The sequence below is a fragment of the Chaetura pelagica genome, unplaced genomic scaffold (assembly GCF_000747805.2).
Source record: "Chaetura pelagica isolate M959 unplaced genomic scaffold, ChaPel_1.0 scaffold3, whole genome shotgun sequence".
Lineage (NCBI taxonomy): Eukaryota > Metazoa > Chordata > Aves > Apodiformes > Apodidae > Chaetura > Chaetura pelagica.
This window is the reverse complement of record NW_009952974.1, coordinates 1,854,967-1,882,585: the sequence shown is the minus strand read 5'-3', so window position 1 is coordinate 1,882,585 and position 27,619 is coordinate 1,854,967. Positions and strand designations below refer to the sequence as shown.

Genomic DNA, 27,619 nt, shown 5'->3' with positions numbered 1-27,619 from the left:
TACTTTAATGTGCTCTTTCTACTCCATTATCCCAGATAATTGAGATTTGACTTTCCCAATGCATTAAATTTTAACCTCCTCCTACTATAGCACTGAAAACTCTGCAAAGTAGAAGCAGTTGGTTGTGATGAGTATTCAGAATCACAAAGGGCAACAAAGTTCCAGTAAATAACATTTCTTCTCAGTTGGAGATGTTTTTGCTGTATTACTAAACTGAATTAAGGAAAAAAAAAAAGTGCTTGAAGCTAAGTAAGTATTTTTCAATTAAATAGGGAAATGCAGATAATTCTTCAGGAGTGTATTGTGTTTGTAAGCCAAACTTCTGTCGGGAGAAGCCCTTTGTATCCTATGTGGAATTTCTTGTTGAGTCATTGCAAAGACCCATACCAAATTAATGACCATCACATTCTCTAACTAAAATTCACATGGTTTCCTCTTCTGCCTTGTTCATCCCTGGGATTTAATATGCCTTTTTGATGTCATAATTTGGTGATGTGACTATCAAGTTTTAGCTGCTCTTAGGCGATGCTTCCTCAAACTTATACTAGGTTTTTTCTGGGGACACAGACTCCATAGATGGGCATCCTCAACTGTGTTAGGCAGAGCATCACCAGCAGGTCAAGGGAGCTGATCCTTCCCCTCCATTCACCACTGGCAAGGCACAATTGTATTGCTGTGACCAGTTCTGGGCTACCAAGGAGGGTAAAGAAGACAGAGCCAGACTCTCCTCTGCAGTGCCCAGGGACAGGACAAGAAACAATGGGCACAAATTGAAACATAGAAAAATTTTGTTTAAACATAAGAGGAAACATGGGTGGTTTTTTTCGGCGTAGAGGTGGTTAAACACTGGAACAGGTTGACCAGAGATTATGTGGGGTCTCCATCCTTGAAGATATTCCAAACCCAACTTGACACAGTGTTGAGCAACCTGCTGTAGTTGACTCTGTTGAGGAGAGGAGTTGGGCTAGATGGTCTCCAGAAGTGCCTTCTAACAACAGCAGTGCTGTGTTTCTAGGAATAGTAACACTGGAGTTTGAAATACATGGTTGTTTTTTTGTTTTGTTTTGAAGGGGGTTTTTTTGGTTTGTTGATTTTGGTTTTGTTGTGGGTTTTTTTAGAGTTCTGATTTTCTGCAAATAGAAAAGACTTAATAATACCCCCTACTAACTCTTGCTCTGAAACAGAAGCTGTCCATTTGTGGCTCATAAGAATGAGACATTAACACATGAAAACACATTCATATCATTTTTTGATGAAGATTGCTGCCTCCAAAGAGACTACAAATTACTCAACTGGGTTAGGAACAGGAATTACATATAATAGACCAGTAATAATAGTTCCAGATGTGGGGGAGGAGGTGGTGGTAGCAGCACTTAGATCAGTCACTTTCAGTGGAAGGGTCCTGTATTGAGGAAATTCATTCATATCCTACTTTTGTAAAAACATCAGGTAATAAGTGTTCTTAGAAAATAAAGGCTTACAGCAGCAATGAGAAATAACAGGGGGAAAGTGGTCCCTTTTAGTGGTTTATAAGAGCAGCAGTTGCCAATGTTATTAACTTGCCAAATGGCTTCAGTTTGTGGGACTTAACAGGGTTTGCAAAATGGGTATTTTTAATAAATACTGTGCTGGGAGCTGATTTCCAGTTCCCTGTTCAACAGTGAAACTTTCACTTCACTGGAAATTATTTTTGTCAACTGGAAAGGTTATTTTCTGATTAAGCCTGACCCACGGGGGTTACCCAAAGAACACCCAGAAGTAAATCATACTGGGAATTGGTTTAATGAGTTATTTTTGTTATTGAGTAAGTGGCTGTACTGTGACCAGAGGATGTGCAATTAAGGGATGTCAGCCTCCTTAGCTCTTCACTTAAATTTTTTTTTAAGGTTTTTCTTTCAGGGATGGAAGAAGTGAATGAGTGATGCTTAATCTGTGTTGCACCTGATAAAATCACAGAAGACTTTGGGATGGTGTTTGAGGCATTGAAAGGCTGGGTGTTGTTCTAACCTGTTAGTAGAAGATGATACCTGGGTATTGTTCCAATGTAAAACAAAAAAAGTTCTTTAGTTTCCAAATCAAGCATTAATCTCAACATCATCCTTGTTTGATGTATCACCTCCTGGCCATCAGTAAGAACCAAGAAGTCAGATGGGGATTTCTTCAGCGGTAAGAAATTAAATAGGGAACACACATTTTTTTTCAGTTCTGTCTAAATCATGCCCATCCCTGTGTGTTGCCTTAGCAGTGTATAAAATGCGGAGAGCTAAAGAAAATTTGCGTTAGCAAATTTATCCACAGGCTGGTATGCTGGTATCTTGGTATGCTTCTTCTCTCTGCTTTCATCATGAAAACTGGTTTCTTCTGTCCAAGTTATGCACTGAGGAATATGCAACAGAAAAAGCACTTAGCTGAGAGTCCTTGCCAAAATGGATTGCACAGTGTGCAGTGGGTACAGACTGTGTTTTGGCTATTAATGTTAACAGCCAGCACCAGTCTGCTCCTCAAGCCCTGATAGTTTGCTCAGGGACCCAAGCTGTCATCAAAAAGCTGTTCCGAAGAAGGTAATAATGTTTCTTTTCCCTCTCTCCCATTCTTGGAAGTAAGCTGGAACAAGGCTGATTGCACCATATCTCAGCCTTTGCATGGGAAGTTTTGGTGAGATGATGCTATGTTCCAGCTAAGCCAGGCTGCTGCAGCAAAGCATGGCAATTTTGACTGGCCATGAGGCCTCAGCCTGTGGCTGCTGGGCGTGGGATGGCTGGTCCTGAGCAGACCTGGGTGATGTAGTTCTGCATGAAGGATGCAAAGAGGGGGCTGAAATACTCAACAGTTAACAGATCCAGATGCACCGAGCAAAAGAGAAGCACAGATGAATTCAGTGTTCCACGGTGGCCTCAGATTGGCTCCCACCACGAGGTCTTCCCATCACTTGCAAGCACATCTTGTTAATTTTTCATTAGAAGTCCGTATCAAAGAGCCTGAACAAAATGTGCATGTTTGTAAATGAAGCTTAAGCTATCAAAAAAATTATTAAAAACATGCTGAACAGAAAGAATCCATTTCAAGGCAAAAACCCTTGCAGGAAAGATTTTCTGGTTGTTGACTGAGGCAGAAGTGAGGTCTGGACCTTCTGATAATGAGGTTTTAAATCCTGCGTGGGCTGGCACTGCAGAATTTTGATATGCTAGCTCTGCTGCTGACTGGTTTTGTGCATTAGTGGTGCTCTTGCTATGGGCTTGTGCTAACGAGGTGCATTCCTGGTGGTGTAAATAGTGCTGATGCCACAGAGCCCCTTAACAGGCTGGTTTTGATAAAGGATGGATTTATAGAGTGGTCTCCGCAATCAGGCTGTCAGAATTGCTCTTGGCCCCACTGCTTGTGTCGAGGATATTAATTAACACTGACAGAACAGTTTTAGCTGTTCTCAACTCAGTTGTTGAGGCAGTTCACAGGCTGTGCATGGCTGTGGTGGAAGTGCTCAGAGGTGGCTGTGGTGGAGCTGTGACATTAGACTTCAATTTGTCGAGGCATCCAGCTCCTTTTGTTCTGTAAAACAGCACTCTGTGCTGTAAATCTGTTGTAACCCTAAAATGTTACAGCTGATGGAATTGGTGTGAAGTGCTCAGGCACTTGAGAAGGTGAAGAGGAGGGAAGTATGTGCCCTTCCTTGCCCTGTCAAATTCTCTCCATTCAGACACAGGGCTGTGTGTTGGTGCAATACATCATAAATTCTGGGGGGAGTACATTAGGAGACATACAACTGCAAATGTACCACCCATCCTTACGCATTGCCATCAAACCCATTTCCAAGAATACAGCTGCTTTTTCTGGTGATGCAACATTATCATAACAGGGGCTGCTTTAGAGCCTCACTCAGTGCAGTGGTGCCTCTCCCAGCACTCTGCTGCACTGCTGCTAACTCAGAGCAGTTTGTCTTCTGATTATGGGTTGCATCCTCTGGCATGTTAGGTGGCAGAATTACTTTGCTTGCTCTTTAACTATGTTTGCAGTTAACCAAGGCTGATGTTGACCTGGTTAACCACTATTGCCAGCTCCTTTTGTGCTAAGCAGGCTAGTGACACAGTTTACCTGGAAAATCCAGGTCTGCTGGAACTGACACTTCAGGTTTGTTCTGGATTTAACTATTGGTCTTTAACCCTTTCTGTCTAGAGGTGGCTGGCTGTACAGCTTCCTATCTTAAACAGTTGCTGTTGTCAAATGCCAGGTGCTACCATGTCATTTGTAATTCACTGCAGTTGGTTGTATCCTTGCCTTTTGTAATGGATAAAACAGTCCAGCAGTTTTGTGCAGAGTCTTTTCTCCTCTTTTCACCTTTGCAATTTGGCCTTTTCGATGAGTGTGTTCCTGCTGTTGCAATTGTTCATGTCTAACACTGTGGTTTCCTAAGATTTGGTTTCTGTATCTCTCATCTTCTCTGTATACTCCCAAAGTGCTACAAAACAACAGTTCAGATAGCTTGGAAAAAAAAAACAAAAAAACCAACAAAGCCCACCAGTAGGCTGTGAAATTGGTGATAGGTTGTTTGTTGTTGTTTAGAGTAGTGAGGCAAGCCCTGTTTGACCTGATGCTTAACTGAAAACCTTGTGACCTTTTTCTACTCAAAGGACAAATCCCCCTGCTTTCAATTACTAATATCTTGTGTCTTGGAAATATGATTATGCTGCGTGTCAGGTCATGTCATAAAAAGGGCTTTGGTTCTAGATATTCAATTAAAAGGCCCTCCAGTTCTCTACTGGTAGTACAAAAGCAAATTAACCTTTCAGTAACATCTCCAAATGCCTTTTTCAGATCTGCCTGTGGATTCAATGACTTCTGTAGCTACATGAATTGTGTTGGTTTAAGCAGTATACCCATTTTCAGCTCTTATCTGTGCAATTACTGTCTGTGGCCTGTCTTTCCTTGATTGACCAAGTAATATTCTTGTTTTGTTTCTAGTTAATCACGTGGAACTCTTGAAGTGGAAACTGGCTTTGCTTTACTCTGCAGCTTACAAGCTCCTGGGTTTGCTTTGATAGCTGTGCAAGTGTGCTGCTTTCTCTTGCTTAGAATTGCAGTCATTTAAAAACCAATAACGGAGGGCAGTATCTACCCCTGTTATTTAGACAGTGATGATTTCAAGCAGAGATGGGGAATTGGAAAGTCATTCCCTGCCCTGCACTTTGCACACCGAGGGCTCCATCCTTCCACATGCTGAGCCCTCTGAGCCCTGATGGTTTTGCAGTTGAGTGAATGGAGTCAGCACCTTGCAACCCTGTTCTCTGCCAGGCAGGATTGTGAACCCTGAGAGTCACTTAACCTCTTCGTGACTCCATTTAACCTTGGGTGTAATGACAGAGGGGGATGATCACATCTGTCTCTCTTAGGGACAATTTGAAGCGTAATTAATTGATATAATTTAAAGCATTTGAGATCATCCATTGAGAGGAACTAAAGGAATCTGGGGGCTGAAAGGGGAGTAGGAGCTCCTCATGCTGAGGACAGAGCACAGACAACACAAATGCTTTCAGATCTTCTCTTAAGGAGTTGGCCAGGCCTTCACTGTGAAAATACAGTTTAAGTTAGTATATTTGATGTGGAAACAGTCTACAACATAAAATGTATGTGTGTTTTAACTATCTCTTTGAAACATTTCATATGAAATGTGTACACACCACTTTGTTACTTTATTTATCAGATTTTATTATGGACAAGATGCTAAAAGTTCACACAGAAACAATATGTGTAGGATTATACATAATTCTATATTAATAGTGAGCAAAAAGTGTAAGGTCATGCTTTCTGGAGTCAGAATGCCTGACTGATAAAGCCACTTTGGGTGGGATGCTCAGGTTAGGGTCAACAGTGGTTGCTGTCCTCACCTGACCTGTGGGGCTGGCACACTGCAGTCCTTGGCTGCTTGGGAGAGGGTGATCCAAGGACAGTGAGACCATATCACCTCTGTAGTGGTTTCAGCTCAACGATGTGAGTCAAGGACAGGCTGCTGCGTGATCAGATGGAGAACCACTGAGTGAAAGCATCTTTTTTAAAAAACAGTGCCTTTCAGACTGAAAATGACTAGTGGTGGATAATGTGAATTTCAGGTCTGAATTTGACGGGTTTCAGCACGTAGCCAGCTCTGGAGGTTACTTGGCCTTTGGCACCCAGCTTGAATAGCTCATTATGATGAAACTAGACTGACTTCTCTCAATTTCTATCACTTCTTAATCTTTGGATTTAAGCTATTGACACACTGAGCTCCCTGACTCCCTTTGCCATGACTCCCTTCTGCACCTTCCAGTCCTGTTACTTTTCTTATGGATCTTCTGAGCCGCCTCCAGTTTGAACTCATTCTTGATTTGTGGACCCAGAAATTCAAACAGCATTTTGAAAGTGCCAGGCATACAGGCCCTCTCCACACCTACTTAATATTTACATTTCTATATTCAGTGAAGTTCCTTGTGACAACTCCATCATTTTCTTTCCAAGTTATATTGCTAGTATTGTTTGATTTTCTTTTGCTTCCAATACATTTAAAGCCCCTTATATACTTAAACATCATTATTACCTCTGCTGAGTGTAGACATTTCTTTGATGTCCATTTGCTTCATTTATCTGTTTTGTACAAATTGTTAGCTTTTGATTTATATTCATTAAAACTGCTTCACCTTTCTTCTACGTGCTATGCTAATACAGCTTCCACTCTTGTAAGGAAACTGAATTAACCTTGTACTGTTCAGCTGTAGAGAGGTTATATTATATCGTATCACTGGACTTTGTAGTTTCAAATTAATGTGAAATAACTTAAAGTACGTTTTTTGTATTTAAGCAAGTAGAAACCTGTGTGTTTTGGAAGGAGAACTTGGTCCCTTTAGGCAATTCTGAAAAATTCACATAATTTTATTTTAAATGTAGTAAGGTGACTGTTGTCCAACAGGGTGCATCTGTTTCATGTGGTGCTCTGGTGACAACATTATAGTTACCATCTGGTCCTAATATATTTGTACACTGAAGTTTTTCTTTTAACTTCCTATAATCTCTAAACAATTCACTTGGATGAAAAAAGAGACCCTGTCCAATGAAAATTATCTATTTCAGTATAATAAAGAGATGAAGGTTATTCACTTGGTTGTTCCATTGCTTTGAAATCCTCTTTGCATTCCTTCTGTATCCTATGGGACTTTGCAATTACGGGAAATGTTTACAATTCTGAGTTGAGACTATAATTTCTGTGGATTTATTGCATTGCTACCACAACATATGCTTGATTGTTCTTAGTTTGGGGCAGTGTGAACTTGGTTTTTAACATCAGTTTTGTCTTTCTTACCATACCTGACAAATGAGTTGATAATGTTCTTTCCTCAGTCTGCTTTTTGGTTTGTTTTTTTTTTAAAAATAGTTTGCAAGGTGATATGAGCACTCAGTAAGTTTTTCTGTTTCCCCATGAGATAGCTTTGGTTTACATCATATATACAAATGTTTTGTGGCATCATGTTGGAAACCACATCCGGCTCACCCCTGCTAGTTCTTTATTTCTTCAGAGTACTCAAACCAGTGTTTCCTTGAGGATGAAGCCAGCTTCAGTGCTGGCCTCTCTAACACCTTTCTGTGCCCAAACTAGTGCTGGTTCATTCATTCTTTCCTCAAAGGCATCCATGCTGTACCATGCAATTGCTTCTGCTATCAGTTAATTCAATCCATGGAAAGTAAGCTGTGCTATACATCACTTCATCTCCCAAAGGACCCACTAGCTTTCCTTAAAATGCCTCTCTAATTAGAGGAGATTTAATCTGACTCCCTCTCTAGCCCCTCAGTGCTAATGGGCTGAATGAAGCCTGTTTTCTTACTTGATTTACCTCGTCTGCTGTTCATCAGCCATTCCTCTTGAATTTTTATGCACAGAAGCCATGTTTTTCATGTACTGGATCAGTCAAGAACTACTTGGTTTTCAAGGTGAGGAATGTGAGATAACCTGCTGTGACTGTGCTGCAGTCTGCCTTCCCAGCCCTTGCCAAATTTGCAATATGAATGGGAAGAAAAAAACAACCAACCTGTAGAAAATACTGCGTTCATGTAAAAATCTTCATTTGTAATGCAAAGGCAAAGAGAACTGAGAACTCTATTGCAGGTGTGTTCTCCTAGGAATCCATGCACCTATGGTCTAAGCAGGCAGCCATCATACCCTGGCAGGCTTCAGCAGTCAGGCCAAGGAGATGCCACCACAGGCTGTGTGTGGGGGCCTCCAGAGTGCAAAATTTTGAGCACAGAGGGGGGTGAGAACATCTGGCCAGAGCTGTAATAAAGCTGTATCATCTGCTGATTGGGAATGGAGAATGGCCTTAACACATGCTACCACATGTGCATTAGATGTCCTCTAATGCATATGCTCTCCTCCTTTCCTGCCAGGTGATGCAAGTGTGTTTCTGCATTAGGAAATGATGTTGGCATGAGATTTGCAAAAGCAATTAGAGGTTTTGAGCTCCAGTGCTGGGATCCTGTGGAAAGGCTGGTCGTTCCTGGTGCAGATTTCTTTCAGATTTCTGAAGTCAGGCACAGGAAATTGCTGTTCACCCTGTTGAGATCAAATTTGACAATGATGTAAAAATGGAGAAAGAAAATTGGCAAAGCAAAGCCCTACAACTGCATTAGCAGGATCTGCTCCCAGAAGTGCTGCTTCCAATGCTGCTCAATTGAAAGTCGACCTCTTGGCCTTGTTGGAAGCCTGGGTGCCTAGCATAGCACCCAGATTATTAAAACTAAAATGAAATTGAATTAATCTTCCCAATGCTTTAGTCCATAATGACTTGCTGCCCTATAAATGCTTCTAAGAAGGCACAAGACATTTTGATTTTTGACCCACACCTTCAGATGCCGCCAGTTTAATCTCTTAGCTTTGCAGCCCATCTGGAAAACGCTGTGTGAGGAGCCTGCACACTTCCTATCCTCATGTGCAGTGCTCAGTACATTTCCTTTCTTTGCATTTTCAAATCTGGAAGATAGTGTTAACACTTAAAATAAAATTGTGATAGTGAGTGTGAAGAGGGAACGGGGAGAACAAGTTTTCCGTCTGTCAAAATGAAGACATCAGCCTCTGCTTTCATTTTTTTTGGCATGTGTGCTTTAAATAGAATGACTGGGTTGGGTGACTTCCAAGTGTTTGCTGTATTTGGCAATCCTTCTAAGTTGTAACAGATGAAGTTCTGCTATTCCATATGATGTGCTCCTTCCCCCTTTTTCTGTGACTCCTTGAAACTCCTTGGGAATTCAGTGTAGCATTCACATCTGTTCCATGGGTGGATGTCCAAGGCTAACAAAATGCCTACTGGACTTGGAGTCAGTGCTGCCAAAAGCCATATGGTTGTGTTTCAGTTTTGCAAGCACAGTGCAGTAAAGAATGGAGGGATGAGAGAGAAGAAGAAATGAGAGGAGGAGGGATGGAGCTTCAGATCAGTAAATGAAGGTAACTTTTTGTCATTTGGTGTGAGAGTGGGTGAAGGTAACTTTTTGTCATTTGGTGTGAGAGTGGGAAGATGAGCAGATCATAGAGAAAAGGAAATAAAAGCTGTGTTCCTTTGCCAGTTGTTTTGAATTACATGGTGCTCCTGTCTTATGTGTTGTTGTTGACTGTAACCTCAAAGCATATTTGGTTTTGCCAACCTTTTAAAAAAATGCCATAATTGCCTAGGTAATTGGGTGCTCTTTTTGGCCTCACAAGATTTGCATCTTTTCTGAGTACCACACTAGAAGCCCTTCTTGATGCCACCTATTGAATGCCATGCAGCAGCACATGCAGTATTGACTCACTAGGGTGGAAGGGACATTGAGCAGGTGCAGATGCTTCTCTGAGCATCCACCAGCTAGAAAGCCACTTGGGCTGTTTTCTTACCAGCTATCTGTTGGCCCCTGCAAAACAGCAGCTTGCATTATTAATAATCATTGGACTTCTCTGTGTCTGAAAGAATATGCTTGTTATTTGTTGAACCACGTTCTGGTTCTCTTGCTCATGGAAAGCTCTTGTGAGCTGCGACTTTAGTGGGTGCTTAAAGAGAGGGGCTCTCCAAATGCTTTGTCCTCTGAAGATTCAGTATTTCTGACGTGGGAAACATTATTGACTGATGTATCATAAGCATATTACTAGAAGGGAAAAAGAAGATGTACTACATAGTCTACTGCACAGACTCTCCTTGTAGTTATACATGTGTATGTTATTGCAATGCTTTCAAAATCCCATTCTGAGAAAAAAAAAACCAACACACTAAAATTCAAAGCAGGGCACGTAAGCAGTGTTCCTGCTTATTGTAGGGGGGTTGGACTAGATGACCTTTAGAGGTCCCTTCCAACCCAAGACATTCTGTGATTCTATGAAATTCTTGTTTGGTGGAGAGGGATGTGCAGCAACCTTACCTTTGTAAAAGGGATGTGCAGTGTTTATTCACAGATACTGTTTTTCTTGTCAGCTCAAAGAGTGAGTGCAATTTATGAGAGGGTGGCTGCAAGCCTCCTAAAGAGGGCATTTGTTCCGTACTGGCTTTGAAGTAACACAGCCACTTGTTTACCAGTATTTTACAATGATGATCAACAGTAGCATAAACAGTTGGAGCTTGTGAGCAACTCATCTGTGCTCTGTTCTGTTCCTATCCAGAAATAATAACAAGATGAATGCTTTTTTTGCCTAGTGTTATGCAGGCTTGACAGAAGTGTGTCCATTTCCTTTTTTCTCTGCATCTGAACACAAAATAGTGTCCTGAGTCTTTGCTTGGGAAACATCTCTTTATGCTAGGTTTGAAAAAAGTTATTTCACACAGAATCTTAGGGGTTGGAAGGGACCTTGAAAGACCATCTAGTCCAACCCCCCTGCCAGAGCAGGATCACCTAGAGCACATCACACAGGAATGTGTCAAGGCAGGTTTTGAATGTCTGCAGGGATGGAGACTCCACAACCTCTCTGGGCAGCCTGTTCCAGGGCTCTGTCACTCTCATAGTAAAGAAGTATTTTCTGATGTTTATGGTGAACCTCCTATGCTCCCGTTTGCACCCATTGCCCCTTGTCCTATCACTGGACATCACTGAAAAAAGCCTGGCTCTGTCCTCCTGACACTCGCCCTTAACGTATTTGTAAACTTTGATGAGGTCACCCCTCAGTCTCCTTCAAGTTAAAGAGACCAAGCTCCCTCAGCCTTTCCTCATCAGGGAGATGTTCCACTCCCTTCATCATCTTTGTAGCTCTGCGCTGGACTCTTTCAAGCAGTTCCCTGTCCTTCTGGAACTGAGGGGCCCAGAACTGGACACAATATTCCATTTGTTACATGTAGGCAGGTACGTTCCTTTTCAAAGCTTTTTGAGAGTAGTTTATATTAATCGTAGACAATAAACATTGCTTCTGAATTAAGAGTGCTCACATCTGACTCCTGACTCGAGCAATTCTTGTTCCCTTTTTGTGGCTTCTTCTGAAATGTTTGAGTAGATTGAGTGTATGTTTAAGCAAGGAATGAATGGACCTATTGTTCAATGCTGCGGTGGTACAAACAAGTATCAGCCCATCTCCCACACAAAGCTGCAGAGTTATTGTGTGATGTGTCTGGCAAACTCTTCTGGGGTTGCTTGTTTTGTGGTGAACAGGAGGAAGATCTCCAGTAAGGCCAGCAGCAGTCATCCTAACCCAGAACTGGACATCTGTTCTCCATACGTGAAGGATGTGGCCTATTGGAATTGCTCCTTTTCCCCTCCCTTGTGATCCTCACGAATTGACCCTAACACAGGCAGTTCCCAGACACTTCTAAACACTCTCCTTCGTCTTCAGTATGGAGTTTTTCATCCAGCAACTTCATTTCCGAATTTCAATCTCCTCCTGTTCACAACTGCACCATCTTAATTTCTTTGTCCAAATGTAGCTTATATATGTGCCAACAGCAGCAGTAACGCATGTGGTAATGTCTACAGGGAGGTACAACAGCAGGGAAACATTTTGTTGGCTTGTGCCTGGTGATCTTTCAGTGCTCTTTAGGGACAAGTGATAGAGTGAAGGCCTCCCCCTGCATCATGGTCCCTGTATGGGATGTCACTTAACTGAAAGTACACACCAACTGCTTGGAGTCAGAGTGATTAAAACATGTGCTTAAGTTCATGTAGCAGACAAATGGTCTACAGATGCCTTGTCCCACTTTCCCCAGAACTGGACAACTCATCTGGAATTATTTTTAAACAAATTTTTCACTAATTCACCTTGTGTTTTGAGCTTGTCCCTGTACCATATTTACAGCTAATGTTTATGCTGGTTTTCTCTTCCTGTGTCCAACAGGGTGTCCCCACTGTAAAAATGCCATTCCGCATTTCACAACTGCGGCCGAAGTCTTCAAAGAGGATCGAAAGGTAACTTGCTGTTAATTATTTCTGAAATACTTAAGCATGTTTTCCACCACTTGAAATGTATAGATTTGTTTATTGATAAGGTGATGGACTTCTAGGTAAAATTGCTGTTACACTAATGGAAATCTATCTGCATCTTAGGGGATGTGTCTTTTTTGATCACAGAGTTACACTTCTAACCTGTTTTCCTTATTTTGATGTCTTTTCTGTTTAATTCTTTCTGTAAGAGTTCTGTGAAGCAAAACACATTCTTTCTCATTGAGAGATTAATAAAAGATAGTTTGAATCATCTCCATTCCCCTTTCAACTTTTGTCAGCTGTTGGTGGTGCATGTTTTGTGGCAGTCCTGAAGACCTCAATCATGTAACTCATCTTTGCTTGCATATCATAAATGTGATATATTGCTGTAAGTAGGCTGACTTGAATCCACAGTGTCAGGCCCTTCTAGGACCCTCATGCTTGAAAATACATCTGAGGGCTCAAGCACACCAGTTAATTTCCTGGCATCAGCTGAACCATTTTAACTGAGTGAATGTGTATCTGGGATTAAAAAAAACCCACATGAGCCACCAGATTTAACCAAATAACCAGCTAGAAACCTGCTTATTATCTTTTAGTGACCTATATCTTATTCTGATCTCTGACTTTGTTTTAACTTCAGGATTGCTTTGTGTTTAAGTGTGTGTGGCATGGAAAAGAGTTGGCAATTTAATAGGAAAATTGGTCTCCACATCTTCCTGAGGAGGAGAAGTGGAGAGGGAGGTGCTGGTCTCTTCTCCCTAGTATTCAGTGACAGGATGTGTGGGAACGGTTCAAAGCTGCATCAGGGGAGGTTTAGACTGGACATCAGGAAGCATTTCTTTCCAAAAGGGTGCTCGAACACTGGAACAGGCTTCCTAGAGAGGTGGTTGATGCCCCAAGGCTGTCAGTGTAAAGAGGCATTTGGACAATGCCCTTAACAGCATGTTTTAACTTTTGGTCAGCCCTGAATTGGTCAGGTAGTTGGAGTAGATGACAGTTGTAGGTCCCTTCCAACTGAAATATAGTCTATTCTATATTCTATTCTAAATTAAGAGGGTATTTTGTAACAGTTATACCCCTATTCATTTCCTGCTACTGTAGCAGAGGAACTTGACATGTTTGTTTTTTAGTTTTCCTCTCATCTTTTTGTAACTCACAGAGGGTGCATCAGATTGACAAGAAACAAATCGTTCTTGTATCAGTAACTGCATAAAATTAGAAGTACATCACTTATGTCCTCTGGCACACAGAAGATTTAGAGGCATGCAGCTTTCAGTTCTTTTGCTGCTGGAAATTTGTCTGCTTAGATGCTTTTTTGATACTTGTTTCCAGAATCTATGAGAAAGTATCCTAATTTTCCCACTTTTCTGGTAGTTCCCAAAGAAGCCTCTCTTTCCTGAACTCATTAACATTTCAGTCAGAGGAGGTGAAGCAAATGTACCAAACAATGTGAAACTTGCTTATTGGAGCCCCAGGATGTATTAACAAGCAATCTGAATCAGGGCACAGCTTATTGGACATGGTGGTGGTGGTAAATGCAGCCTTGTGAAGCTTTTGGTTCAGACTGCAGGTTACGAGAGGACTCCAAGAGCAGAGCGGTGATTGACGGATGCAACTCTTGACTTCAGTTTAAGGCCGAAGTAAGGAGGTATAAAATGTAATGAGTTGAAACAGGAGAGCCAGTAGGGAATATTAAGGCTGGTACAGTTTCAAAGAGGTGTGTGCAGTTAGGGAAAACAATGTTATTCCACCCTAGTGACTTATGAAAGTGCCAGGAATTGATTATCTGGGGACCCCTATTTAATTGTGTACAGCCATAACCTGCCAAGGTGCTTCTTGCTGCCAGTTTGTGCCCTTGTGGAAAAGAAAATAAAACTGTTTAGGACTTAAGAATGGCACATGGCTGTTCCCACAGGCAACACTGGGCAAATGGGGCTGAGGCTTCAAATTTTGGCTAATTCGTAGTTCTGTAGGGTTGCAAACTTCTGTAAAATTATTGCTTAAGAGGGAATGAGTATTTCTGCTTTCAAAAACAGGGGAAAATTACTAATTTTCATTTTTAGTCTGTAGTAGTGTCTTTTTTCCCCCCTGGAGAAAGGTTTTTTCACTGTAACAGAGTATGGTAGCATTTGAACAGTATCTTCAATAGGGGTGGTCCTTTAATTAAGCATTTAATTCTGCAGGAGCTGAAGAGCAATCAAAAAACATTCCAGTCTTGAATTGTGTATAAATGGTATCTTAAAAAGGTATCCTTTGGGAGACTTAGAGTCTTTACATTGGAATTTGGGAGATGAGTAAAGCTTGAAGTGTTTAAATATGTATCTTCGGCTCTGCAGTTTCACTGTAGGGGGTGGTTTTGGCGCAGAAGCCCCCCCTCCCCTGGGGCTCTGTGTAATGCTGTGTATTTTTTCATCATCTGCACTGCAGGAGTCGGAGTTTAAAAATGCAGCGCTTGAAACATTGGCCCCAAATGTCAGTTCTTGTTGGCCACATCACTGCTGGTGGTTTGAGCAGAAATCCCAAGCCTGCTCACTTGCTTAGGGCAGTTGTGTGGCTAATGCAAAACAGGGCTCTGGGTGTAACTCATGAACCAGAGCCTCTGTGTTTTTCCATGTACCTGGAGAAAGTTAGTGCCAGTGAGACCAGGTCAGTGGAGAGGCTAGTCCAGTGAAGCAATTAGCATATTGCTCTCAGTTACTCAGTTATTTTAGTTATTTAGTGACAGGGGTGGGGGAATAAAAAAAAACCAACACCATCTGGAGCATTCTTGCCTTGGGGCACTGTGTTCTTTGCGTGCAGCTGCCAGGGGAAAGCCTTTGGCCTGTGCTCCGCAACTTGAGTGTTGGCAATGAGGGGGTGCAGAAAATGCAAGTGTAAGGGTTGTCAGTTTGCTGAACAGATTGAGGAGCGGGATGGCATGTTCACTAACTACTCCAGAAAGTCTTGAAAGGACACCAGCTAAATCTTAAAAAAATCTGTATTCTGCCTTTTGGCTGATGATAAAGTTCAGCTTGGAGGAACTGATTTGTGATGCTCCAGCTTGGATTTGCTGAAGGAAACCTCTTGACTCCTCGCAGCTGACCAGTAACAAATTCCTGGATCTCCCTCAAAGGGGTGGCTCTTAGACCAGTCCTCTCCCATTTTCACAGAAGACTGTCCCTGTACAAGTGCACTGACCTAAATCAAAGCAGTGCAGCTGGGTTCCAATGAATTTGTAGAGAAATAGCTGTGGCAGAGATTGCTGGAAATGGTGCAGGTGATGGGCCTGCAAGACAGCAGTGAAACTGGTTGAGTCCCCCAGTGTGTATTGTGAGCCATGGTTTAAAGTCATTATACCAACCAAATCACTGTACGGTTATCCAAATGAGTTAATATTTTAGTTTGGCCAAGAATTTGATCCCTGTTTGCTTAAAAAGCATGTGTTGAATGTCTTTTTAATTAGACTCACTAAATATGGTGATGCTACCACTATACATCATGGTGCATACTAATGAGTCTTCCCTTTGCAAACAGGCCTGCTTTGAGAACAGCTGATGAATTGCAGCTCTGGTAATGCTGCTATGGCACATCAGGGCAGCTAATAATGAATCTTCCATTTGCAAGGCCTTTCAAATTGAGAACAGTAGCTGAATTGGAACAAGCTTTAGCAGGCCAGCTCATAACTGCTGTTAGGATTCACTTTTGGCAGCAACAGACTTTTTTTCCTAATAATCAGGTAGTTGTTTGGAATTGACTATACTTTAAAAATGTTACTTGGGAGCATTCTTTTCCATGTTGCAGCTTTACTTTTATTTTAACTTTTTCTAACCTTACCATATATCATTCCTCTCTTAAATCAATATTCAGTTAGTTATTCACTTCCATTTTCATAACAAAAGTCAATATTAGCTCCAGCAGAGATTTATTTCCTTGAATCAATAAACCAGTGTGTGGCAGCACATATTTTAACAGGAGAGCAACTAGGATTGCTGGGGGTACTTTTACCATACAGTCATATGGTGACTGGGAGACAAACTGTTAAAATGAAGAGGTTTAAGCATAGAAAGGAGGACTTGCCTGGAAGGTCAAGGGATCCTGCTTTCAATTCTCTACATGTCTATTTGATCCACTGGATGTAATTGTGTTCCTTACCTGCAAGGTGCCTCTAGAGAAGAAGTTGTTTTGGAATTTGGTTGGAAGGGAACTGTGATTCTTGATGTATGATTAGATGATACTGCTCATACTTCCTTTACCTTCTTACACACAGTAAAAAAAATAGGGTATCAGCCTTCTATTAGAGTTGAGGTACATGGAGACCAATGGTCAGATTTTCAGCATAGCTCCACTTCTAATTAAGTACATAAATGAAATATTCATATTTTTACAACAGCTCAGTGTTCATGATCAGACCACTTCATCTGAACAATATGCCAGGTTTGATTTTCCCATTTTAAGAGCTGGTCAGAGCTGGGCATACACACACTCTAATGCCATGTGGAGTTAAGTTTGCAACTCTGTAGTTAAGCTCCTTCTTCTTCGGTAAAACCATGAAGCATTGCTGTGGGATTTCCCTTTTCAGATAAAGGTATTTTCCAGTCCCAAATGTTGCTAGAGTTGTGTTAAACAATACTGACTATGGAATAAAGAAGAAAAGCATACTAACCTGGTATTTTATTGTTGTTATTATTATGCATAATTGTTATGCATAATAACCTGGAATTAACTATAAGTTGCATACTAGTTGTGAGGAACTACCAATAACATAAGAAAGCTGGATGAACTCCAAAGAACTTCCTCTGGGGTCCACAGTCTCTGATTGACTATCATTTTATTTGATAACTATTCTATTTCTGCTACAGCTACTGAACAGGATAGTGATAAACCTGAACATCATTGTCTCTGGAGAGAGAACTTGTATGTTATGATGTATTGTCAATATCTCAAGCAGTGCAGGCATAGCACTTAGGTTGTTTTTTTTTCTTCTGAAATGTTTCTTCAGTGAATTTTTCCCTCTGGTTAGGGGAAAAGTTAGAAAATCACAGTAAATACATTCTAGCCCCTAACAATCTTAAGATCTCCATAACATCAGTCTTGTCTTCTGAAAGCCGTTATGCTGGGTTTTTCCATAGTAGACATATATATAAATAGATATACACACACACACACACACATATATGTTTTACACCAGCAGTAGGAGAATTTCCTGCTCTCACCAATTTTGAAAGGTTTTTTCACTCCTTGATGAGAGGGAATTCATTAAAGGTGATGACAAATGCCTTTGCTCCTGGACATATATCAGAGTTGTTTTATGCTTAATCTGTCTGAAATTTCCAGTTTGAATCAAGTTTGTGTTTTTACAAGCAAAGCATATAGGTCCCACTAACCTATACTTTTCAGTGAACTTCCATGTAACTTGTTGCTAGTAGTTGAATATAAAGAAAATTTCTGAGAGTAATATTTTTCATAAGTATTTAACCACAGTTTGGTAGAAGCTTTTTAGGTTGGTATTTTTCCTGACTCAGTTTCCCTTTAGTGAGTCAGAAAAACTGGTCATTACCAGGAAGACTGAGAATCAGATGAAAATCTCTTCTGCAATGTGTCACTGCTCACTTGAGCCAGGACTCCAGCAAAGCCTTTCTTTTAGTGGGCTGCATCTTTTTATGTGCAGCCTTTCAATATAGTAATGAAGTAATTTACCCTAACTGAAAAGTTCTGCAGGAGTAGCCTCTACCTCCAAGTTTAATACTCACATCCATGAAAACACAAACAGAGCAAAGGTCATTGGTGCTGTTTGCTGAAATTCTGGTATGTCTCAGAGTTCAGCTGTCTGAAGTTAATATAATTGAGATTGAAATTGGTGCTCAGTCCAGAAGTGCATTTTGCTACAAGTGTTTTTCAGCATTCCTTTTCTCTTCTTGCAGTGCACTATATTTGATCTTCCACTGTGAGACAGGCAAGACAATTAGGACTGTGATGCTATGGTAATGAGTGCATAGAGAGATGGTAGCATCCTCTATATTTAGGCTGCCTTAACATTACTCCAAAGTAATCACTCAAGCTCTCTTAAGTGCTGCTGCTCAGCTACTGTTGGCAGCAGGGATTTGCAATGCAGGCTCCTTGGGAGTCTTGGGAATTAGGTGACTCTTTATGAAATTTTGCTCAGGTCTGTATGAGTTACAAGGCTTTTGAAAGTTGCTGGTTTTCCTTGCTCACTGGCTGTAAGAATAACCAAATAGGAATGTATGTCCTGAAGAGCTGGGCTCAAAATTATGTATTGCAGGAGCAGTGATGAGTCTGTGGGGCTTGTATCAGGAGCATTTCAGAGAAAGACCATGGATGTGTCCTCCAAATGCTGCTCTAGATGTACACAGCCTTTGCCACTAGACCTGTTAGAAGGCCTAACATTAAGGCTAATGTGATTGTTGCAGCCAGACTTGGACTGGGATCTTTTTGCAGGATTTCAGCACACAAATAATGCACAGATGGACCAGCTTAGATGTATGCGTGCAGTAGATGAGTGCTGTATCTCAAGCAGACTACTAAGCATTTCTTTCAGAAGCCACCTCATAGTTTTAACAGTCTTCCATTTTGAGGCAACAAGTAAAGATGTGCTGAACAAGGTTAAAAGTGGCTTACAGCATTGCATTCCTCCACCATGCTTTCTCCTCACTTGGGGCTATTCTCACAAAAGCCTTTTGTAAGTGAACTAGGGCTCTTTGCTTCAACCAGAGCTGGTCTAAATGTTTCCAGAGAGGTACAGATAAAGAGGGTTTCTCTTCCTTCCAGTGAACTAAAATCTAATTTTCCTAATCTCCAAGACACTTAAGAACAGATGGGTCATCAGTCACAACAGTTTCATGCCTCAGACCAGCTACTAGGATCTGGATGAGTGCATACACCTTCTGCTTTTTCTGGCTATAATCTCTCCCTGTGTGATATTTAGAGCCATGAGAAAAACACAGTTTTATTTTCTTCCTGTTTTTAGGGAAACAAGACTTACAGTATTCTTTCTACATTAATATTGTGGCAAGAAATACAAGCTTATCTCCATTGTAAGCTTTCCTTTACACTGAAGTAGCCAACAGGGCTCTAAATTTTGGCTGTCTGCTAAGGCTAGGAAGGCATAAATACTTAAGATGACACTCTTGCAGTGTATCACTCCTAACCTTTAGTTTTAACTGGCCCTAAATGAGTAGGAGTCTTTCTGTTTACAAAAGGGGGGGAAAAAGTGTGATCATGTGTGTTTTTAACAACTCTCAAGAGTTTTCCAGTAGCCTTATTAATGTTTAAAATGGGAAAGCAGAAACTGAATATTTAAGATAAGAACACTGCTCATTTTATGTAGTGCTTTCCATCTGAAGAGAGACCCAAGTGAGATCTTACTGAGTATTGTCTTGTCAGGCTTTCAAAGCCAAAACAAAACAAGCAAATTAACTGAAGTTGGCTTTGCCAATCTCCTTAATTACTGCTAGGATAATGAGATCAGGTTTTCTCATTTTGACAGTATCACCATGAAACTGGAGGGCATTGTGGAATATTAAGTGATCTTTTAATTATGGAGGAACAGTTCAACTGCAACCCTAAAGTCATGAGAGCAAAAGGTATTCTGATCAGATTGTTTGAAGGAGGCTCATTGAACCGAAGGTTCAAGTTGAGATGTGTCTGCTGTGAAGTTAGCACTTGGTAAATTGTAACCCACAGCTGCAAAAATCCTGGGTCTGATTTGTTTGGGCCTTTGCAGAGCTTGTCCTTGGCCCCCTTAGATGCTTTGCTGAGGAGCCAAGTAGGTGTGTGAAGGCAGGCCTGCCTAAGCAGCAGGGTACACTTGGAGCCAGAGCTGCCACCGGCGGGAACAGTCAGTGTGAAGGCACAGCAGAGGGCTCGGCTGCTTGAAGTAAAAGCCTATAAATTGCTTCTTCTTTCAATATCAGACATGCTAAGTCCAGCCCCTCCCTCAGTACTTCACAAATTCAGGTTTCAAATGTCAAATGCTTTAAACTAGGGTTAGCCTGAGCTGATCCTCTGGGATGTGAGGTTGTGCTTCCTTGCTGCAGCAGGCAGGGCTGCAGGGTGTTGCTCTGCTGCCGGCTGGGCAGGCTGCTTCCTGCTCAGCCTTTGGTTGTGTGACAGTAGCATCTAGAGGTTTCAAAAGGAACTAAAGTCCACTTTGCTGCACTTAACATACAGTCCCTGCCTTAAGGATTAGACTGAAAAAAATACTGGAAAGGAAACATCAACCAGGCTGAGCGTGCAAGCAAGCAACTTTCTGCTGTACTTGCACTGCTCAGCAGACAGCGCTCTGGGCTCTCACCCATCCCTGTTTGACCTTGGGAAAACTGAATGGAGTTTACAACAACTATTTGGGATAGAAATCATTTATCTATTAATAGCCTGCATAAGTGACCAGCCGTGTTTGTCCAGGAGCAGAAGAGGTAACTTTTCCAAGCGTTATCCATGGAGCAGGAAGGAGATTAATTTAGGGGGGTTGTTACCGCTATCAAAGACACCCTGTCACCATTTATCACTCAAAGCCAATGTGCAGGAAAAATACTGCAGTGGGACATAGCTGTGACTGCCATGCTTGGATTTCATTGTGATTTTACTAACACAGCCTCTAGATTTCCCATTTGGAGTCTAACACAGTGCTCAGTGGGGAGGCTAGGAAGGTGATTTTCTGCTCCTTGAGTTGAACATGCCTTGCAGCTGCACAGGCCAGGTGCTGTGCAAGCAGCACAGCATTTCATCTGGAGGGAGCAGTCTTCTGCTCTGCCATTCACATGGCTTGACCACCCTCTGATCTTCCCCAACAGCTGAGCTGTTACAAAAGCCGTTGCTTTCTTGGCAGAAGATTTGGGTCTCTCCTAATGTTAAGTCAAAGCTGCAGCCGCATTAACCATGGAGTGTTGCTTTGTCTTCTCCTGCCTCATGCTGATCTCTTTTGTCTTTCAGATCGCCTACGCTGCAGTGGACTGTGCCAAAGAACAGAATCATGACCTGTGTAAGCAGGAGGGGGTTGATGGCTATCCCACTTTCAACTATTACAACTACGGTAAATTTGTGGAAAAGTATACTGGAGAAAGAGGGGTAAGTGAAAGCAAGAGTCATCACCTAGTACAGGGAGGAGGATCTCCTCTGCCTGTACTGCCTTGGAAATGAAAATGGCAGGGTCAATTTTTATCATGCTGGAAGGATGTTTAACTGCTTCTATTACTGTCTTATATGGATGAATCATTGTGTGCCACACCCCTGTACATCTCTGCATTAGGAATGTGCTTGGTCTATTTTAAGAATATGAGAAGAGGAAAAAGAGGAGATTTGGTAATGCTTTGTTGTATATCTTAATCTTTTTTAACTGAAGTCTGCAAGTGAATTTGGACTGAGTGAGAGTGAAGGGTTTATTGCATGGGCTGCTCCAGGTGCAAAAATGCCAGAAAATAGAGAACTTACTCCTGTCAGTTCTGGATCTGGCTTGCACGTTTACTGCAGACGTGTTATGGGGCCTCCAGGCTGCCAAATGGTGACAGACCATTGGTTTCATAGCAGGGACAAAGCTGTCCTTTGGAGACTGGGGAAAATTAAATATCTCATTATCACTGAATCCAATTCACTCCTTAGGATGGAAAGGCCAATTGTGCCATCTAGTCCATGGGCTGAAGTTTCACTCTTTTTTTCCTGTGGCCAGCTAGTTAAATGCTATGAATACAAGAGGCAGGAATGGCCTTAATGTCTTCTGTGATTGTAAAGTGCCTGAAAATAAGGGAGCAATCAAATTATTTGTGTGCATTCTTTGTCATAACCTCTTAGAGAGAGGTTATTCCTCAGCAGTGATTGATTTCCTGGAGAAACTAAGGATCTGCAAGAAAAATTTGGGGTCTTCAAGCCATCTAGTGATTTTGATAAGAGCCTTGCCTGAAAGTTATTGCTTCTATTACAGCAGGCCAAATTATAGAGAAGCATGAAGAAAAAAGCCAAATTCTGAGGTTCTTTGTAAGTCAGTATCTTAAGGAAGTCTGCATGGAGCTTCAGACCCACTTTTCTCCAGCATTATGGACCCCAGTAATTACTATTTTATGGTGCTGATCCAGGTGTTGTTATGCATACTGTGTTTAGTTCTGATTGTGGATCTTTTCTTAAAAGTAAAGATAGATGCAGTGGTCAAAAATTAAGTAAAATTTCAGCCTCAATTTTTGTATTTCTAACGCATACTTATAGAAATGATACATGGAAGGAAGGATCTGTGGTGTCTGATAAAAAGAATTTAGCAAGACGGGAGTGCTCTGAGGCAACAGCAATTGAAAGATGATTATCCCTATGCTTGGAAGTGGATTGACTAATCCCTTGCATGCAGCTAACACCTTCCTGGGTGGAATTAAAATGCCCAACAGAAACATTGCAATCTCTGTTGTGGCTGACAGTTGTATTCCCCCTCCACCTCTCCTGGGACCTATGGTCTTCTGCTTATGCAGCATCAAACTAGATTTTGTTATCTCCTATCCTGATAATGCTGGGAGCAGTGCTTAGCACAGTTCCTTCCATGGAGTTTCCAGGTCTGTCCACACATCTATTTCAGTAACAAGGAATTGTGCTGTTAAAGGGCTGCTCATTGGCACGACAACACCCTTTGAATCACTTTGGCCAAGCACCTTGCAGAATAAACCTCAAGAGAGAGCAGTGGGCCCCAGGGGACCTGTTTTCTGTTGCTAATTCTACCAGTAAATCAGTAGATGTCTAGACCAGGGAGGGTACAAATGTGGCATGTAAATATCTTCATTTTTGGTGAAAGGTATCAGTGGCATTTCTAGGCACAGATTTCCCCTTGTCCTGTGTGAGTTTAGGACCTTTTTCTCTGTATCCCGTCTCCTCAAAGTTTAACGTATGGCACCTGTGTGGGTATTTCCCCCTTGCAATGTGGAAGTTTATATTCTGCCATGGGATGCAGAAATTGTAAAGTGTTCTTCATGCATTGTTTTGGTTTGTTTGTAAAAGTGTGACCCATATTTTTCTTTCTTCAAAACCAGGAGTCTGGATTCACCACTTTCATGCGAACATTGAGAGAACGAGACCATGAAAGAGTAGGAAAGAAGAAGGATGAATTGTAGTTTCTGCCTCAATCGAAGCTTCCGCTGCACTGTGAATGGTTCCAGGTCTTTTGTTAATGAACCTGAGACTTCACAAATTCTCAAGACAGAGACTTTTTTGTTTTTTTTTTATAAACAGCCATGGCCATTTTGTACAATTTTGAAATAAAGTGAAACCACTTGATTTTTAAAATGAAAATAAATTAGAATGTTGCCATAATGTTTTGAAGAAAACTTAGCAGTTTCTCTCATGTTGTGAGACTATGCCCACTGACACTCCTATGCAATATTTTTGTAGTCTGTCTGTAGGTGTTGTTGTTTGATAGGGTGAATTATTTTTATTTTAAGGTATTGCAGTACATGTGAAAAACAAAGGGGAGGGGACACGTTTTTTGTTGTTTGGTTGGTTTTGTTTTTTGAACCAGTGAAGGAAAGTGCAACTTGTAAGACACAGATTTATCAAATGCAGTTTTGCATTCTTGTGAAATAGTTACATGTTCTTGATTTGGGGGAACAATTTTAAAGTGCTCAGGGATAAAATAAGGTTTATACGTTAATGAAGACATTAACATTGACCAGTCCAAATCTGTTGATTTAATTTAAATCTCTCTGGTCTTTAAATCAGGACTGTTTACATACCTTTATAGAATGTATTGAGTGAATTAAGCCAAGAATCAAAAATCAGTAGAGCATGGGTAAAATTAAAACTGAACCCTCCTTTTTTGACATCAGTATTGTCAAATGTCTCTGTACGTTATGGTAGGAGTGATTAATTACCTTCTAGGGGTGTACAGTGACCCTTATAGGGTATACAGTCTCCCTTCCAATTCCAGTTGGGCTATATCAGATATGTGTTGGAAAGTGTTATGTTCAGCTGTTTTGATAAATGCATAATCCTTTTGATAATGCAGTAATTATGTATATTATGCGTTTACGTGCCAAAAGTTAATCTGCATTTTTATATGGGAGTTAACCTTTTTGATCTTTAAGGAGTTGCATAAACAATCTCTTCTGACAAAAATCATCACTGTAAAACCTGCATTAGCAGCCGTTGAAATGTGTTCAACTTTTGATGCTTAAAAAAAAACCCTGATGTTGATCTGGTGGTATTTGTGCCCTCTCAGGAGGGGAGAGAGAGGGGCAGGAAGTTGTGATTCACTTTGAACAAAAACTAAATTTAAAAAAAAGACCAGTATTTTTATAATTAATTAGCCTTTTTCAGCTTCTTCCCCACTGGGTGTACACCCATAGCTGGTGGTGGTTCAGGAAGAGCCAGCACGTGCAGAATGGGTGCCCAACACCCCTTTGCTGGGGACAGCCTGGGGTCCAGGAGTGCTGGGTGGTACCACGGGGTGTCTGGGGGAGCGATCGTCAGCCTCTCTCTGCCTGGGCACTCAACAGGTGGACAAACCAGCTTTTTACAATGAAGAACTAACTGTGCCTTGGGTCTGAATTCCTCCTCTTGCTCCTCAGTCTGCCAGCCTCATTTTCTATTGCTAATCTGGTTCCTCAGTGAAGGCCATGCTAATGGACAACTCTGTGCTGTGCTGCTCAGGAGATGAATGGCATCTTACCTCCTTCCTCAGTATTTTTTCCCTGTTCTCTCTTGCCCAATTAATGGCATTGTATGTTTGGCATTCATTAAGTTGCTGAAGCCATTAGTGAGTAATCTGGAATACTGGTAGCCAGATCAGCCTTGTATGGTAGCCAGCTTGTTAACCACAAAATCAAATTGAACAGTGAAGGAGCTGTGCCAAGTATCTTCTCTTATTAGGCACCTGATGAGCCTCTTCACTCAAAAAATCAGCTGCCTGGTAGTCCCTAATATCCTACTGTGAAAGTAGCTTAATTTATTCTTTCTGTGGTTTGTTTTGCTTTTTTTCTTTTCTGTTAGCATAGTTCCTTCATGTTGTGCTTAGTGATTTTTCCATAAGATCATGGTAATTTTCTTTCATGCCATCCTCATGTTAGTAGCAAGCATTTTACCCTGCATTTAGGAAATAATACAAATTGATGCCACTTGATTTATAACAGGAATTCTCTTGCACAAACCATGAGGTATGATCAGTCCAGAACTTCCTGGGTTTTTTTACCTCAGAGTTAAAGCAGCTAACATGAAAGAAATACAGTTCCCAGAAATGCTTCAGCATTTCTGTGCATGGGCTGGGCCTGTATTTGTGCTAATTGCTGAGAAATGTGTGCTTCTCAAAAAAAAAAAATAAAAAAAAAAATTAGCTTGCCAGTAGAGACATCACTTGTCAGGATCATTCTGAATTATAGGCTTTAGTAAATGTTTAGGATAGGACAATTGCACACTGTGCTTCAGAACAGTAATTCCTTACAGCTGGTTACACCATAATAAAATTAAAATTAAGGATTCTCATTTTTCCCCCTCAGTCTTTTGTCAGTTACTTCTTGGACTTGGGCATTCATTTTTTCTTGGCTAATCATGTGTTAATGCACAAATATAAAATATTTGAGAATAATTTACCTTCTGTTACAGGGTCATGACTCATCTGGTTTATAATCTGAATGGTTTTTGAAAAATATATTTTGAACACAATAAACAATTACATCAAATGGCTGACAGAAGCCTCAGTTACTGTGAATTAGAGTGTATCATAAGCTCAGAGCTTTGCTTTCAAGCTGTTTAATTAGTAGCCCAGGTTTGGATCCTAGTTGCACTGTTGTTATACTGTTGCCTCCAGTAAAGCAGAAGTTGGTGTTTATATTTGCTAGTGAAGTCAGTTTATGTTTATATTTGCATCAGTCAAGCTGAAATTGACACACTTTTTACAGTCTTTTCTACAAACTGTGAATGAAAAGTATCTTCTGTGTAAAACCCCTTACTTGGTGTATTTAAACAGTTGGGCATTTCACACATTCAGACTTTCCAGCCCATTGCAGTAGATGCACAGCTCAGGCATTCAGAGCCAGGTGGGAATTTCTGCCGTGGTTAAAAGTGACTAATCTTTGCTTTCAAATCGTGAATCATTTATCAGGAAGAAAACTGCTGATAACAAATGGTTTGCAGTGAATCAGAAATTCTGCTCTTGCAATTTTGAGTTTGGTCTTCCAGCCCTTTTAAAGTCTCGGGCATCCTTTACACCATTAACCCTAGGCAGATTAAGTCTTGTTGAGGAGGGGTAAAACGTGTACACAGCAGAGAGGCTGAGCAAGGATTTTGTGATCACTTTGTTTCTCAGCATTGGCTTAAGCAAGATATAAATAGCCTGCAGGTCTCTGTTAGTCCTGGTGTGTCGTTGGACCAGGAGATGGAGGGAAGTGGGAACAAGCATTTTGAGCAAACTAGTAGCATCTGAGTAGGCAATGGATTCCCTATCTTATGAAAGGTCCTGAAATGTATGATTTGTTTCATCCACCAGAAGGAGCGAAAAGTCAGCCTGGACAGAATCCCAGGAGAATAAATACTCTGCAATATGGGAGACCCAAATTGGAGGCCCAAGATGAGCAAAAGTCCCCAGTCCTCTGCAACCTGAGAGGATAATTTGGCTTTTGTTGGAATTGCCCATCTCTTTCTGACCCAATAACTACATCCTTATTTGCTCAAAACTAGAGCAACTCCTACAGGAGAGAATGGAAGAGACTTACTTTCTGAATCAAGAAAAAGCAACCTAGCATATCTTCATTTCCTCTTTCCTCCCCATGTAAAAGTGCCTTCTGGATCTGATAGCACCATGGACCCCCCAAAGCATCCTAACTAGTTGCAGTTGGTTTGAACAGCCTTGGGAATTTTTTTTCAACTCCCACTCAGACCAAATTAGGTCCCTGAATCTTGCTGACTTAAAATTTTCTCAATAGTTATCCACAAAGATAGAATTAATGGTCAAAAAAGATAAGAGGGGTAAGGTTTATGTTCTTACAGCATTTCATTTGGGAGGTAAAAAGCAGATATAACTCCCATAATGAGTGAGCTCTAAGAGAATGCTTCAGACAGAGACTTGTTTCAGGTGGATTTGCTTCATGGGTGATTTTGGTTTTAGAATCTTACTGCTTTTCCAAAGAAAAGCCAGGATCTGGTGAATTAGTCTAGGAATCTTTTCATAGGCTGCTTTCCTTTTAAAAAATAAAAAGCAAAATCACACTCCATATTCTTGATTGTGCTACATTATGAGAAAGAAGTGTTCCCTGTATGGATTTCCTAGCATAATACTAAG

The 27,619-nt window shown here is 41.1% G+C and overlaps 1 protein-coding gene across 1 annotated transcript in view; it reads left to right on the top strand.

Annotated features, from left to right (window-relative positions):
• PDIA5 (protein disulfide isomerase family A, member 5) overlaps positions 1-23,597 on the top strand; it is a 90,307-nt gene extending 66,710 nt beyond the window's left edge. Inside the window, exons 15-17 of the mRNA XM_009996222.1 lie at positions 12,296-12,366; positions 21,313-21,447; positions 23,382-23,597. Of these exons, the coding sequence (XP_009994524.1) occupies positions 12,296-12,366; positions 21,313-21,447; positions 23,382-23,462 (287 nt within the window). The 3' untranslated portion in view covers positions 23,463-23,597. The remainder of the gene's footprint in view (positions 1-12,295; positions 12,367-21,312; positions 21,448-23,381) is intronic.
• The last annotated feature ends 4,022 nt before the right edge of the window (positions 23,598-27,619 follow it).